Source organism: Pipistrellus kuhlii, unplaced genomic scaffold, assembly GCF_014108245.1.
Source record: "Pipistrellus kuhlii isolate mPipKuh1 unplaced genomic scaffold, mPipKuh1.p scaffold_m20_p_34, whole genome shotgun sequence".
In the NCBI taxonomy this organism is placed as follows: Eukaryota; Metazoa; Chordata; class Mammalia; order Chiroptera; family Vespertilionidae; genus Pipistrellus; species Pipistrellus kuhlii.
The window spans coordinates 4950714-4967395 of NW_023425534.1; the positions used below are offsets into that span (position 1 = coordinate 4950714).

The 16682-nt window shown below is 46.1% G+C and overlaps 1 protein-coding gene and 1 non-coding gene across 6 annotated transcripts in view; both read right to left on the reverse strand.

The window, feature by feature from the left end:
- Nucleotides 1-16682, reverse strand: part of MTOR (mechanistic target of rapamycin kinase) — a 104694-nt gene that overhangs the window by 33020 nt on the left and 54992 nt on the right. For all 5 annotated transcript variants that reach the window (XR_004992031.2, XM_036461033.2, XM_045570611.1 and 2 more), the window contains 3 exons: nt 7795-7870; nt 4695-4834; nt 493-593 (listed from right to left, as the gene is read on the reverse strand). Coding sequence is in view for 4 of the 5 variants with exons in the window: in XM_036461033.2 (XP_036316926.1) it covers nt 493-593; nt 4695-4834; nt 7795-7870 (317 nt within the window). In the remaining variant the exon portion in view is untranslated. The remainder of the gene's footprint in view (nt 1-492; nt 594-4694; nt 4835-7794; nt 7871-16682) is intronic.
- LOC118732097 lies at nt 9215-9321 on the reverse strand. Its single transcript, XR_004992051.1, has one exon. It is a non-coding gene; the product is annotated as a U6 spliceosomal RNA (small nuclear RNA).

Sequence of the window (16682 nt, forward strand, 5' to 3'; positions counted from 1 at the left end):
TCTTTGTTCCTGCTTGGGTTAAAGACACGATGGTTGGAGCTCCAGCAACTGTACTGGATCGTGAGGTAGACTGAACACAGAGGCCCCATGCAAAGCAGAAATATGGAAAAAGGCTAACGACAATGGAGACAGAATACTAGTCTGGGAATTCCTACCTTGGGGTTTCTTTAATAAGAAAGAAAATAAACCAGTAACTTGTTTAAAGCAAAAGGCAAGCCCAAAACCAAACCAATACACCTCACTAAATTATCTGAATTTTGATGCTTGCTCACTGCTTTCCTTGGCTTCCCCGTGCAAAGCCATTTTTACACAAGTCTAACAAGTTAGCCAAAACCATCCGGTAGGGACAGATGTAAAAGACAGAGGCGCACAGACTGTTTGACACCTTTGCAGATCTGACATCCTACCTACAGCTGCAGTACCTGCTTTCCGATGTGAGCACCCAGCCTCCCTCTGCCGGCACTGACTAGGTGCCTTGGAGGGAAGCCTTACCTAAACCCCATGCAGCTGCAGCAGCCATCCGGGCCATCTTGGCTTGGGTCTCATCATTAACCAGGGTCCACTTTTCACAGCACTGCTGGTGGAGCTGACCCCTGGAGGAAAAGAATTATACACTTGAGTTAACCAAAATCACCTCTGTAACTCGCTGTTCTTTTTGCCTGTTGGGTTAGCTGGCGGCCGCAGAGGAACCGGATGATAGGGACCTGCCTTGAACCAGGAGTCTTTAAATCAAAAGCACTTTCAACTGGGTCACATGACAGAGAAGTGACTGGCAATTTGTTGTTCTTATGGCCTGGTACGCATAATTTATCTGACAGTGAGTTTATCGAAGATAGAGACCATGTCTAACTTGATGCGATGTGAGATGTCCTGAACATCTGGCCCCTTCATAAATATTAAATACCCTCTCTCGCATGCCAGTGCACTCCAGCTCATTCCCTTTGGCAGGCCTAGAGAGAAAGCAATCTGAAGAGACACATCTGGACATTCATTTTTAGCTCAAAGCTATAGGGAGAACTGGCTCTTTGAAGTATTATACCAATGGCTGTAGGCTGAAATGAAACTCAAATGAAATCGATCTGCACCAAAGAAGAAGGCTCTTCAATGGTCATAGGTAGACACTGCTTATTCTCAGAAGTCTGCACAATTACCATGAGTGTGGGTAAAGACTATGAGGTATTGAGATTATGAGTAATGCTCAACAAACTCTGGTACTCATCCTCCCCCCCAAAAAAAATAAAAATAAAAGCAGAAGTTTATTTAGAAAATCCAAGAGGTAGAAAAAGTGAGCCAACTGGGCTGCGTGGGCTCAGGAAACGAATTACAGAGGCAAAAGAAGGGCCCTTGGAGCTTAGGGGAGAGAGAGAGAACAAGGCACATGCCTTGATGAAAGATGCACGGATAGAATCCAAAGCTTGTTGTCACAAACAGTTCAGCATCCCTTTAGCCTTTTGTCAGGGCTATCTACCCCTTTCCGGGCGGAGAGTCTAAGGTTTAGCTTTGCTTTTCATGTAGAGGCAGGGAGCAAGCTCAGTGTGAAACACTGTGAATGTTACCCCAGGAGACGGGGCAGGAAGCAGTGCATGCGCAGCATTCTGGGAAGGAGGCCCTGACAGTGGACACAGGCGCCGCCTTCAAAGCTGCGGCTGTGTCAACAATTGTCAGAACTCTACCCAGGAAGGTGGGGTTCCTCTCCCACAGTATTTGTTACAAGTAAGCATGAAAAAGAAAAAAAAAAGAATGTACAAGATATGAGTCCTAACTCTCAAAGGCAGTGGGGGGGGGAGAGAACAAAATCAAATTAATGAAAAATGTGAGACTGTGTGTGGGGAAAACATGAGGATCTGCTTTCTCACACATCTTACTGCACACCGGGGAGGAATAGGTAAAGGCTTCATCCTAAGACTTTGACTTTCTTACCTAGTAGAGCAGCAGCAAACTTAGAACATCTAAGTGATTGGCTGACTCCAAATAACCTGTTCTCAAGGCTCCAGAGGCCATCCAAGGAGCAGTGTGGTGAGGGGGTTTACCGAGGCTCACTGTGGCTGCAGCTGTGGCTGAGTGCGTTATGGGGCTGGAGGCTGACTCCTGTAGTTCAGCTTCCTAGAGACAGATGAATATGGGCACAGGGGTAGGGGCTTAGCTCAGTGGTAGCCCTAGATCATTCCAACTCTAGTGAACACCTGCCTCAGACATGTTCAGGATATATACTCGAAGCAAAAGCAATTTAAAAATTATACTCTAACTGAACTGACTGAATAAACCATGTAAGGAATCTTCATATAATCAGGAAAAGAATTCTGCTTCTTCATCTCTTTTAAAAATCTTTTAGTCTGCTGCATTCTTAAATCCCTTGGTCAGCATCACTGCCACTTATACTTTATAGGTGATTATAAAACTGGAAAGAACCCAAGAGGTCCGAGGTAAATGGGACTGAGTACTGCGGTGTCAGGAGACCTGGATCACAGGGCTCTTGGGAGACCTCAGGCTGGCTGTGCCAACTTCTAAGATGCTCAGTTTCCCAACTGTCACATAGGTGGACTAGAGAAAATTGATCTAAGATCTCTTCTCATATATCCAAGCTGTTCATACTTAACCCATCTAAGGAAAGTAGTTGTCTTTAATTTAGAAAAGGTGGGAGGGGAAGGAACCAGGAAAGATTTCAAAGGAGGAAAAGGTAGACCTTGGATGATGAGGCAGGATTTCAAAAACAAGGCAAAGGAGCAGAAGAAAATGTAGGCAATTCAGGAAACAGAAGGAACAAATGCAGAGAAAAAATTCTGTGGGGTTTGGAGAAGAGCAAATAGTTTGGCCAGAGCAGATTCTGAGGCATAGGTCATTGAGAAATGGGCTGAAGAAGTGGGCTGAGATTACAACGCAAAAGACTTTGATGTGAGGTTGTGACATTTATACTAAACTAGTGGCCTGGTGTATAAAATTCGTGCATGGGGGGGGGGGGGAGATGAGGGGGTTCCCTCAGCCCAGCCTGCAGGCTCTCCAATCAGGGACCCCTGTAAGGTGACCAGATCCCGCTAAAGCCACCTCCTATACATTTCTGGATCCAGCCCTTCTCCATTTCCACTGCTTCATCTTTCCCTGTTTGCCACCATCATCTCTCCTCTTGGACAGCCTCTGAACTTGTCTTACTATCTCCATGGCATTCTTTTAATCCTCTTCAATTTGCCCCTAACGGGTCTTTTTATAAAATAAACCTGTCAATTATGGCTCTTCAAATATTTGGATAGCTGCCCAGTAGCTCTTAGGTTAAAGCCCCAATGCCTGACTTGGCCTATAAGTCACACACACATGCTATGGTCCCTGCCTACTTCTTCTGCTCACCTTTTACCTCTTTCCCCATCACACCTGACCTTCCAGCCATACTGAACTTTCAGAACCTTGAATCTACATTGCTTGCTCTTCCTCACTGCACAGGTCCAAGTAGGTTATCACTCCCAACTGAAAGCTTTCTTGAACCTTCCACAGTTCCCCTGTATTCACGCTGCATTACAACAGCCTGGTAGTCTGCTCCAGGGGCTTGGCATAGATGCTGGCAAAGAAAAAGTGCTCAATACATACTGGCTGAATGAATGAATGGAGGACCATTCTATGTCCAACAGAAGATCAGATAATCTGCTCATGAGGAAAAGTGGTATGGCATTTTAACTATTTAAAACTGTAGTTAAACTATTTAATGACTGGAGTATGGCATCTTTTTTTTAAATTAAAAAAATATATATATATATTTTTATTGATTTTTTACAGAGAGAAAGAGAAAAGGATAGAGAGAAAAACATCGATGAGAGAGAATCATCGATCAGCTGCCTCTTGCACACCCCCTACTGGTGATGTGCCCGCAACCAAGGTACAGGCCCTTGACCGGAATCGAACCTGGGACCTTTCAGGCTGTAGGCCGACGCTCTATCCACTGAGCCAAACCGGTTTTGGCTTGTTTTTTTATTATTTTAAAAAAACTGCACTTGATGCTAAACAACAGATGAAAACCATTTTTTCTTCACCGTCTCCATAAATTCCCCAAAGCAAGATGTAGGCAAGTGTTCTCAACTGAGCACCACTGTTGCTTCTACCTGGAACTCCTCTTCCCTCTCCCCTCTCTCCTTCACCTGCCTCCCAACCTCGGCCCTTCCTCCAGGGGAAACTGCATGATTAGCCTTCGGTCTTGTAAAGTCGCGAGTTCATACCATGGCCACCTTCGCTCAGGCTTTAGTAACTATCTGTTATGTGTTTGGCTCGCCCACCTCACAACGGAGGCCTTGTTTTCTGTCTTTTTTACACCCAGAGCCTGGCCTGGGGCTGGCCATATAAGCAAGCATTCAGGAAAGTCGAAGCACCTGAAGAGGCGGCCATTTGTTTTTTCCTAAACTCACTGGCAAGTGCTAACAAAGAAGACCTATGTGGTCTTCATCAGTCAGTCAAGGTCAAGAGGCAGATGGAAGGAGCAGGTGCAGATCCAGAGCACAACCCAAGCCTGTCCTGTCCCAGAGCATGATAAAGTCTAAGTTTTTGTTTGTTTGTTTGTTTGTTTTTTTAAAGAACCTTTTTTCTATTTAGCACGGAGACAGAACAGAGACAGAAATATTCATGGGAAAATACCAAAGGAAGCAAACTTAGAGAACTCTGTTTGGGGAACAGGACTTCTCCAGCAGCCAGTCGGTCATCACCCCGCTGCAGCTCACCATTCCCCCAGGGCCTCGAGGCAGCGCATGCGGCCCAGCATCAGCTCCGGGTCATCCTTGTTGGTGTCCATTTTCTTATCATAGGCGACAAGGGCATCCTCCCACTCGTGCAGTTTCTCATACCAGGTGGCCTGGATCTCCTGCCAAGTGGAAAAGAAGGACTATGGTGAGGCCTGGGGAACAAGAGGGGCACGGTTTTAATCCACATTCTCTCCTAAGGTGCTGTGCTGTATGGATGACACTTCCCCTGTCACAGTATGTGTTGGCCTTGATTGAAAAGAACTTGAGAATGTCTGAGGTATGCTGGGTTCTTGGCACACCGATGGAATGAACGATCCTGGGATAATCTGAGAGTAGATGTCAGGTCATGTCCTCCCCATCATTTCCTGCCCAGATACAGAAGCCACCAGAATGCCAGTGTGCAGGGATAGGAGGACAGGAGGAACCATCTGGGACAGCAGGAAGCCCCGAAGAGAGCTCCTGCAGGTGCCAAGGCCTTGATCTGCTGGAGTGCTGATGGCGGCCACATGGCAGGGATGGCAGCTGCTTGCTTGCTGGGGCCAGAAAGTCAGGCCACATCTACATACTTGCTGGAGGAAAACAGCTCACTTTTTAAAGGTTTTTGATTCACTGCATCTCTTCACGCATTTTTAAATTTCCAGGAAATAATTTAAAATACAATATAATAGTACCACTTAAAATTCTTTGGAAAACCTTTCCCCCTCCTCCTCAAGTCCCCCATCCAACGTTCCCTCCTGCTCAGTGCTTGGCAGCTTCAGCAGTGCCAGGGCCAAAGGGTGGATTCCAGCACTGGCAGATGGTGTGCCACGCTGAAACGCAGTGTCAGCCACGTGAGAAGAGGTGCTGCAGACTGTGGCTCTCTAAATGGTCAGGGGGCTGTTTTTTGTCTCAGTCTGCCCTCCATCTGCCCTCCACTCAGTTTGTTTTCTGGGCTTCATCACCAGCTTAGTAAGTGACTATTTCTCTACCAGACCAGGGCAGTGGCTCTCCAGGGATTTCTTTAACAACCGTATGGTTCTGCAGTGGAATTTATATGATATAATGCACGGCCCATATTAGTTCCCTCTATTGCCCTTCTCTCCTTTCTAAATAAAACGGATATTTGAGTACCATGTACACTCACGGCAACTCTTCTAAGCTCGCTGAAAGGGTCTTTTCTTTTTGAACCCCTGTAAGAAGGTCATTTCCATTTTAGGCCATTAACTTGTACTTCCCCTCGTTTATTTCAGCAGGCAATCCCCTCTGCTGCTCCCGAACTAATCCTGCTTCCACCACAGCCTTTTCTCCAATGTCAGTGGATGGTGGGGCTCCCAAAATGGCAGGTAACACTACCTAAGCTTCATTTTCCAAGCCTGTTTTGAATGTGCCTCAACATGAAAGAGAAAACTCACAGAGAAAGAGTGACTGCAAAGACAGCGAGGAATTAAAAAACTCTTAAATTAAAAAGCAACACTGGAGGATTTCCTGTTTTGCATTTCTATGCAGGATGGAAAAGCAAGGAAGGGCTAATGACTAATGAGTGGCACGCACAGTATGAACAAGCAGAAAATAGAGGGAGCGGCATATGGAGCGGGTCAGGTAGGGGGCAGGATATTTTGAAGTGCAATAGATTGCAGAAACTATAAGGTTTAAGCAATGAATCACACAAAATTCTAATGAGATTGCTGTTACATAAATTGTGCTGAGAAAGCACAGGCTCTGCCAAGAAAAAGCAAACCATTGTCAAGTTTAATATGATTCAGCTACCTACATATAACGGAAAACCAACCATGGGTTTAGCGGTAAGCCTGAAGCTAATGGACACCTTTAGGAGCTGCAGACAGAGGGACTTTCATGCAAGGTTGGCATTCTCAGCCACTGGGGTAAAAACCATCTGTTGGAGATCACCCGAATACCAGGTGACTGTGGCATCGTGGTTTCAAACTGGCACTCACTGTGGTCTAGAGCTCTAAGGCTATCAAAGAAGAGTACATCTTTGTCTGGGTGGACTGCCTAAGTGCCCTCTGTGCCAACTTTCTTCCCTCTGCAAACAAGGACGGTGGCATGGATGGAAGAGACACAGTCCTTTTTGTTTTGTCATCTGGAGAGATGCTTTCTTAGTCCAGTTACAGATCTATGCTCAACACAGCAAAATATTCCCATAATGGGTTCGTTCCTTGTGTGTAGCAAAAGCCTGGGAAGTAGTCACAATTTTCTTTATTCTAACAGACTGGGCTCGTGATTAAAGCAAACCAGAGTAAGTGACCTACACTACTAATGCAGGGTTATCAAATATATGCACCCAGAACAGCCTGACCTTCCAGGAAGTCAATGCTAAGCTGATTAAGTCGATGCTTTATATATGGTTAGGAAGTTACCAAAGCACCCTCCCAGGACCACAGAGAGTAATGGAAACACTTTAATATTGGTAGGGCAAAGATGGCAGGAGAGAAGAAGCTATGTAAGCAATAATGAAATGGAACAATCACTCAATATCAGGTATAAATTATAGTATATTTCTTTCTGGAGAATTGGCCATGGTTTTTTTCTGATGTACTGAGTGTTAACTGTGGGCCAGTGGCAATGCCGCTACCACAGATGACACAAAGATAAATCAGGTCAGGCCTAAACTCCTGGGCTCTGATGCCAGACTGCCCAGGTTCAAGTACGCGGTTCTGCCTTTGATCCCTTCTCTCAGCTCATGCGAGGTTGTTATCCTGTCGAGACCATAGTCTCATCTGTAAAATGGGATAACAACAATACCTACTCATGAAGCTGTTGTGAGGACTGAATTAGATGAAGTATAGAAAGCACTGAGCAAATGGCTAGGCGCATGCTAAGAGTTTGATAAATCTGTCTTTGGGTTCTGTGTTCACTTTGAATAGAGTTCATATAGCCACTGTCTCCTTCATCCTTAAGGTATAGGTACAAGTATAGGCATAGGCATAGGCATAGGTATAGGTATAGGTATAGGTAAGTTATATCAGACTGTTACCAATAAGAAAAATGACAAGGAGAGTAACTTTCTCAAGGTCATGGCCAAGTGCATCCCCAGCCAGGTGGCCACCTCTTACTTTTCTAAAAGAAATGAGGCACTTACCAGCTCTCCGAAGTGCTTCATGGCATATTCCAACACCCCAGCAGCGGCCTCTGGCTGCTGTAGCTTATTATTAATGCTGGGAAAACAAAAGGATGAGGTGGTTACACTCAAAATGTCAGAGCATGGGAGGCGTGGGGTCATTTATGGGCAGGTGGCTCACCAGCATGTTGGGGACAATGTCTTGAGGATGCAGAGAATCAATTACTGTTGCCCCTCAGAAAGCTCAGCCTGAATGATTTCATCTTGTTCGCATACTCATTGTGGGGGCACAGTTGGTGGACAGGACGCTTGCCTGCTCAACCCTTCTTCCGTCAGGCAGCACATGTCTGCCTTTTAACAACTAGCCACTCTGGATCCAAAATTGTCCCTGTTGTACAGCAGAACCAGGTGTGGTATCTTTGAACTTTTAACTCTTACTTTTTTGCCGCAGTTGCCTTCAGTAATAAGAATAACCAAATAGCCGAAACCAGTTTGGCTCAGTGGTAGAGCGTCGGTCTGCGGACTGAAAGGTCCCGGGTTCGATTCCGGTCAAGGGCATGTACCTTGGTTGCGGGCACATCCCCAGAAGGGGTTGTGCAAGAGGCAGCTGATCGATGATTCTCTCTCATCGATGTTTCTAACTCTCTATTCCTCTCTCTTCCTCTCTGTAAAAAATCAATAAAATATATTTTAAAAAAAAGAATAATCAAAATAGATCAAAATCGCTGGGCTCTGTGGGCAACGCAGAAATGACAGGGAGGCTGGGTCACCCACGTCAATGACAGCAAATCCCGGGGACTGTGGCTGTGCAGCCACCTTGCCTGCTCCCCTGGCATCTCGTCTCCTCCGAGTTCAGATGCCCCCTCACCTACTTCTGCAGCAGGCTGCAAAGGAACCACATCCAGTGTTACCTGCCTGGTCTCTGGCAGAAAGATGCCTTTCACCAACACCACCCTTCTTTGCTGATGTCACCTGCGGGCAACAGGGACTGGAGGACTGTGACTATACTGGGGCAACTAGCAGTAATGCAGGAAGGCCTGGTGGCTGGAGTCAGTTCATCAGAGGCTGCAAATGGTCCTGAAAGCAGGGAGCGCAGGACTTAGACCTTGTTCCAGTGGGAACCTATGTAAGAGGGTAAGCAGCAGCCGACATAACACGAACCCCAAGCTTGAATTATGAAAGGAAGTTAGGAGGGAAGGCACAGGCTTGAGCAAGTCAAGGACAATATGATTATATCTGTTCACAGGTAGGGAGCAAAATGTGACAGACAACGTGGAAGTCTAGACTGGTTTAACAAGCAACAATCCAGTTTACTGCCCTGAGTACAAACTATTTGACTCAAATTCATTTTTAAGTGGTTTTGGGAAATTCCAGGTTTTTGGTCCAATGTGGTAATATGGTAAGAGATTACTGTTATAAATATTATTATTCTTTTCTTTTTTTTTTAATGGAACGGGTCACGAATTTGCGTGTCATCCTTGCACAGGGGGCATGCTAATCTTCTTTGTGTCCTTCCAATTTTAGTGTATGTGCTGCCAAAGTGAGCACATAAATATTATTTTTAAAAATCTGAGTACCATTACATTTCTTCCAATAAAAGCAAGAGGGAACCGCCCAGAAATATGATGAACTGGAGCAGTTAACATTTGTGAAAGTAATAACCTAATGTCTCATTCTTACGAAGCACATTTCAAACAATCTTTCCAACCTCTCACTGCCTTGACCTCACACATCCCTAAGAGAATGAAGGAAAAGGTATTTTCAATCTGTTTTACTCCCGAGGAGACTAAAGCTCACATGGGCAGTGATTTTCCCCAATGCTGTCAGTGACTGGGGACAGCCCCCTATGACAAAAGCGGTCCTGCGCCTCTTCCTTATTAAGGTGAGGCTGGCGGTGAGGCAGCTTTGGACTTGGATTTGCATTTCTGGAGGTCCAATTCTGCCACTTATAAGCTGGGTGGCCATAACTCAAACTAATTTTGAGTTTCAAATTTCTCATCAATAAAATGAGGCTAAGCCCTGGCCAGTGTAGCTCAGCTGGTTGGGTGCCATCTCACACACCAAAAAGTTGCCGGTTCAATTCCTGGTCAGTTACAACCTTGACTAAATGGACTAAAACACATCCATGAAAAATGAGTGCGATCAGCCTGAGAAAGAGTCCCTTTCAAATATTAAGTTCTTACATCATGCTGAGTGAAATAAGCCAGTCAATGAAAGAGAAACGCTGCATGACCTCACTCATTTATGGATAATAAAGAACATTATAAACTGATGAGCCAAAAGATAGATACAGAGACAGTAAAGCAACAAGCAGACTGTCAAATTACAGCAGGGAGCCAAAACCGGTTTGGCTCAGTGGTAGAGCGTCGGTCTGCGGACTGAAAGGTCCCAGGTTCGATTCCGGTCAGGGGCATGTACGTTGGTTGCGGGCACATCCCCGATAGGGGGTGTGCAAGAGGCAGCCGGTCGATGTTTCTCTCTCATCGATGTTTCTAGCTCTCTATCTCTCTCCCTCCTCTCTGTAAAAAAATCAATAAAATATATTTTTTTAAAAATTACAGCAGGGAGGGTAGGGAGATCTGGAGGAGATAAGAGATCAACCGAAGGACTTGTATGCATGCATATGAGCATAACCAATAGACGCAAAACTCTGGGGAGGGAGGGCATATATGGGAGGTGGGGGGCAATGGTAAGATATGTACACAGATAATAATTTAATAAAAATAAATAAATAAATAATAAAATAAACACACAAATATTAAGTTCTTAGTTTCTCATTTGAAGACTTGAAGGAAAGAAGACTGTACACACCTACTTTTGACTACTACTCAAAGAAGGAATTTTTAAGATAGCCAGCGGTTACCACCCATTTAATCTTTCCTCCTTCCTGTTTTTATTTCATTTTCCTATAGGACTTTCTCCCTAAGCTACGCTTCTCTCTCCTTTTCTTCCGTGGGATCGCCAGTGCATCTAAGGCTGCTGCTGAATGCAAACACAGACATGGAGGTCCTGGAAAGTGAACAAGACCCTTGGTGCTCAAGAGTCTGTCGTCTTGTTTGGGACTTTAGCTATTTTTTCCCTTCCTCCACGACATCTGGCGCTCTACCATGGGAGACAATGTATTATAATGGCAACAGAAAGATACCTAGATTTATTGAGAGCCCACTGTGCTAAATGCTTACATGTGCTATCGCAACCCCATGAAGTAGACACTATTATTTATATTCCCATTTTAATACGAAGAAACTGTGGCCCAGCAGGTCACAGGCTATTAGGTGTTACCCTTTCCCTTAAAAAAACTGTACTATTTGAAAGGCTCTGAAATAATAACGCAGAGTGTACTGTAAGCTCTGCAATGGGAGGGACACTGTCTTAGTTTTCTACTCTGGGCATCGGTAGGCGCCCAGTAAATAATTGTGAAATGAATGAATAAAATCACTGGATGGGATGTTTTCATTATTTCTCTCTCACTGGCTATTCAAGAGAAAGGAATCCTACTACACCTCCATCTTAACACCCTCACTGATATCATGGTGACACTCCCCTCCAGCCCCTAAGCTGCCCCCCCCCCCTAGTTTTTTATTTCCTTTCAGGAGGAATTACTATGCCTTAAAGTCTCCCAGTGCAATAGTCAGCCATGCTGCCACTGCGAGCTTTTCCGAAGCAGCTTGTTCAGGCTGCCAGGCTGGCAGACAAGGCCCTGATTGCAATGTGTGGGATAAATTAGCCTCCATGGAAACTCAGTATTCCTAGCTAAGTCCCCAGTCTCCTGCCTACTTGGGTGACACAAGCCTGTCCTTTGAAATATTCCCCCTTTTAAGCTCAGAGGTGGTTTTATGGGACTAGTGGGAGAGACCGCTCTGAATCTACAGCGCAAATGGAAACTGCTTGTGACGTTTGGCTCACGGGGAAAAAAATCACCTTTGCTAGAAGCCCCCCCTAATGAGGAGCTCTCGTTTTATGGGGCAGCTGGGAGCTCTCTCAGCCAGTTCTATAAACACTCCCTTGTGTGCCCCTCCGTTAACGCTGGAGCCTCACAAAGGGCAAGCTGTTCAAAGCCCCGCTCGACAGCAAACGAGCACTAACAACATAAACCAGACCCCAGTGACGTTGGTCTGTGCGAAAAGACCTGACAACAGACAAGCTCAACAAGACAGAGGCCTGGGCAGCAACGGGCCACAACAGTGTGCAGAAGTGCCAGGCCGACCAGATTTCCCATCTCCTCTCGACATGCACTGAGGCCAGAAGGAACAGAGGGCTGCCTCGTAAGATCTTTCTAAGCTGGTGGACACCAATTCCTATTGCCGTCTTAACATGGGCAAAGGGGTATACATTCTACTCCATATTCCAGTGAGAACATCCAGTTGAGAATTTATATCTGTGATTCTATAGAACAAATGGAAACTGCCTCTCTATATATTAAACCCAGAGCCTACAAATGAACCTGGGTGTCAGAAAGACAATAAAGAGGGACAGACAGGAGAACACAATGAATTAGGATATCAAGAGGATATACAGCCCTAGCTGGTGAGCTCAATGGTTAGAGAGACAGCCCATGCACTGAAGGGTTGCAGGTTCGATTCCTGGCCCCAGTCTGGGTGCATGCAGGAGGCAACCAATCGATGTTTCTCTGAAACTCCCTCTCTCCCTCTGTCCCCACCCTCCCTTCCAATTTCTAAAAATCAATGAAAAAATATCCTTGGGAGATTAGCAAAAAATAAAAATAAAAGAGGATACACAGACATGTGCACTCTCATTCATTCCCTACCTCATAATTACTTTTAATGGTTGCATACTAATTTCATCCTGCTGAGAGATCTCGTGTATATAACCTGTCTCGTGGGCAGTGTACCTTCTTGGCTGGCTGGGAGTGGCGCTTTTAGATGACCAGGCCCCCAGGAGAGCTGCTTGGCAGCTCGTGGTCAGCACCTCTATGCTCAGTAAGTGCTGTCCTAGTCTTCAAGGTCAGCCCTAGACATCAGTGTCTGTCCCCGGAGAATGAGCACGGGGCTCAGCGATAAACCCAGCAAGCTGACCCGTTTTACATGTCCCCTCCAGGCCCCTCTTGGGTGGACACGGGCCTGGGTGCCTAGTACAACCCAGCAGAAGACACAGGAGGACCGCACAGCCCCGGAATGTCAGAGCCAGGGATGTGTGCAGCCCAGGGGCCTGTCAGAGACGCGCTGTAAAAATGATAAATGGCTGTCACATCTCCAAGGCTCGGGCTGATTTAGGGAGCTATTGGCAGGCACATCACTCCCAGCACGTCAGCCAGTTAATTACTTCCAACTTTATCTTTCTTGTCAACACTCCTTGACAAATTGGCCATTATCTTTTTATTCTACAACAATGAGCTCTGCTCCTTTTCTGGTGATGCCTGGAGGTTTCTCTCCTCTTGGCCCTCTCCTCACACCCAGAGCGAAATGAAGAGCTCTGAGAGATGATGAGAAAGAAGCTGCCAGGAGGAGGGAGAAAAGGAACAAAAGGGAGAGGGCTGATAGATGGATTCCAAAGCTTATTTTCAACTACCTTGACTCAAAGCAGAGTTGCTACTTTGGGTAAAATCCTGATTTCTTGGCTTCTCAAAGTCCAAGAGCTCTGACTCAGTCTATTATGTGGATGAAGTTGGGAAACAAAAATGAAATGAGCTGGCATCTAGTGACCTGGCGGCTCCGAACTCTCCACATTTAACAGTAGAAGCAGATGTGAGCTGGCCTTTTCACTCCATTAAGGAGCTAGGCGGCACTGTAAAAATACCGATCCCCATTTTGGGCCCCGGGGTGAAAAATGTGCCTACTCCTTGGGAAGGAAAAGCAGACAGAAGAGGACTGGATTGTCAACATTCCGAACCAATGAAATGTCCAGAAGAATTTGAGGAGACCAATGTCACCACTGATCATTGCTTTGTCACCGGGACAAACTGTCAGAGGGCGCCGTGGGGCAGAACCCAGCACCTATATCTCAGCAGTTCTGACACACACTTTTTTCACATTTAACGTCTGTGCAATCGTGATGCAGTGCACAATCCAAGGTTTCAGAGCACTGTGACACCGTTTAGTTGTCAGTAGTTTGCCCCTATCCCCACCCCATAGTGGCACATAACGTAAACATCAGCAGCAGCTTCAGAGTCACCACTAGGGGGCCTAAGACTCAGGGGTTTCTGAGGGTGAGCCAGATGCAGTGGAAGCGTAGAGGATTACCATTGAACCACCGCAAGCTCCTCCCTGTAGACGGTCTGGGGCTGGCATCAAAGACCCTCTGCCCTCTTGGTCAGCTTGAGGAGAAACTCCAGGACCGTCCCCTTTGTACAGCTCCTCATGGAAGACCAGCTTCCTGCACTAAAGAGAGCTTTCCTTGGGGTTTACTGACACTGTTGTACAGTGACCTTGCAGGCAGTCTTCAGAGCAGCCAGAGAAATCACTCTCTATTGGTGACAGGTGCCAGACCTGACCTCTGGGGCGTGGCTGGCTGAGAAGAGGCGTTACAGGAAAGACGGGGCTGGAGAGAAAGATACCACCTGTGCTTGTGCTCTGGCGACCCTGGGCTTGCTGCCCTCGCCCACTCTTCGCTGCCCGGAGCTTTGCTACAAGGAGTACGGGTTCCTAGAGGCACAATGGCACTTCTGAAGTCAGCATGAGCCCAGAGGTTTGGAATGTGTTTTTACTGAGAAGTAAGGAGTTTGAGCAAATCCTTACCCTCTGGACCGAGTGTTTTTTCTTCCAGCAGAGGTGCGGGGAAAAAATGAGGCTGTGTACCTTTTCTGGAAGCCAGGAAACAACTGTAAAAGCAAGGCTCCTACTTCCAAGCAGCACAATAGACACCTTGGGAACATGTGTTCGGAATTAAGACACAGAGCGGTTTTGTTCATCCCTTCAGGCCTCTCCTGCAGACTGTAAGCCCAGGCACCTCTGCCATTAATTGGCCGCTCCGGCACAACTGGCTCAAACCCTCCAACATTCTTCAAGAATGACAGGCCACTTTCCCGTCAGTGCTAAGTCAGGGCGGCAGAGGGCAGCCCGAAGAGAAGCTCTGCAGGGAGGCTGGGCCCCAGTTTGTCATCTGGTCTTGCCCCACTCCCATGCCCGACAGGGTCCTCTCTCTGGTTAACAGTGCTTGTCTACAATTACAATGTAATGGGCATTTGATGCCCACGAGATCAGTTAGTTCCTGGATACAGTATGGTGAATGTAGCTACGCAGAGACATGGCTGTTTTTATGGGGACACGCTGCTTTCTTTGTTCTGTCTTCCACATTAGAGCTGCATTGGCCCGTGGGGCAGTAATGAGGGTGACTAATAGGCCTGTGCAGCGATGAGGTATGCCATTTACGGAGAATAACAGGAGGGACAAAGCCCCACCCACTGCTCGTGGTCCTCTCGCTGATCTTCACAGGGAAAGAAAGAGGGATGAGACACAAATGGATGGTTTTCAGGGATACATAGGGATTATACTATAAGGATACTACCTCCAGTTATTGATTTAAAAAGATCTCATGCCGAAACCGGTTTGGCTCAGTGGATAGGCCTGCGGACTGAAAGGTCCCAGGTTCGATTCTGGTCAAGGGTATGTACCTTGGTTGCGGGCACATCCCCAGTGGAGGGTGTGCAAGAGGCAGCTGATCGATGATTCTCTCTCATCGATGTTTCTAACTCTCTATCCCTCTCTCTTCCTCTCTGTAAAAAATCAATAAAACATATTTTTTTAAAAATCTCAACTTTTCCAGTTCTCACTTTCTTGGATTCTTTTTTTTTTTTTTTAATATATTTTATTGATTTTGTACAGAGAGGAAGGGAGAGAGATAGAGAGTTAGAAACATCGATGAGAGAGAATCATCGATCAACTGCCTCTTGCACACCCCCTACCGGGGATATATCCGCAACCAAGGTACATGCCCTTGACCGGAATCGAACCTGGGACCTTTCAGTCCCCAGGCCGACGCTCTATCCATTGAGCCAAACCGGTTTCGGCTCTTTCTTGGATTCTTTAACTATGACCTTTGAAACAAACAAACAAACAAACAAACAAAAACACTATGATCTATAAAAGAAAAATGGACTTAAAGCAGGAGAGCATGCAGTGCCCTACAATGAAGACCTTACCGCAAAATACTGGCCATGGAGAAAGATGCTAAGTCTCCATAACAGATGTTCATTTGGAGGGACAGAACCTGCTGCTGGGAATTCAGTCTTTTACCGGACATGTTCCAATTAAGTATCGCTTTCCTTCAGCTCTGTGCTAAGTGCCACATGCTAGAGCTACTGCGATAAGACAGACAAGGTCCTTGCTTTCAAAGAGCTTACAGTTGGCTGAAGTAGATGTAACAAAACCAAACTGCAGTAGGTGCTGTGGAGGTAAATACCACAGAGAAAACAGAGTGCTTAGACACTTATTTAAATCTGGGTGGGAGGGAAGGCTTTCGGATCAGGTGATAATTACATACCTAAATAATAACACTTATTATTTGCTGAACACTGACCATGTGTCAGACACTATTCTAACTGTCTTATGTGCACTATCTGTTTTTAAAGAAACTTCCTAGTTGAGGTATAACACACACATATATAGAAAAGTATACCCAGTGTACAGCTGGATAAGTTATCACACAAAGCGAAGATACTCTTGGAACTACCACCCAGTCCAAGGAACAGCACACAACACATGGCCAGCATTCCAGAAGCACCCGGGCCTTCTCCCAACCACAGCTCCTTCCTCAAGCCCAGAGAAAACAACTCTGACTTCTGGCACAATGGGTCAGCTCTGCCAGGGTTTGACTTGATTTAAACGCTCGACATTATGTTTGTGTGGCACAGTCATGTTGCTGCATGCCACAGTAGTTTTTACCATTGCTGAACAGCAGTTCTCTGTCTGAACAGACCACAATTTACCTATTTTTTTGTTGATGGGCATTTA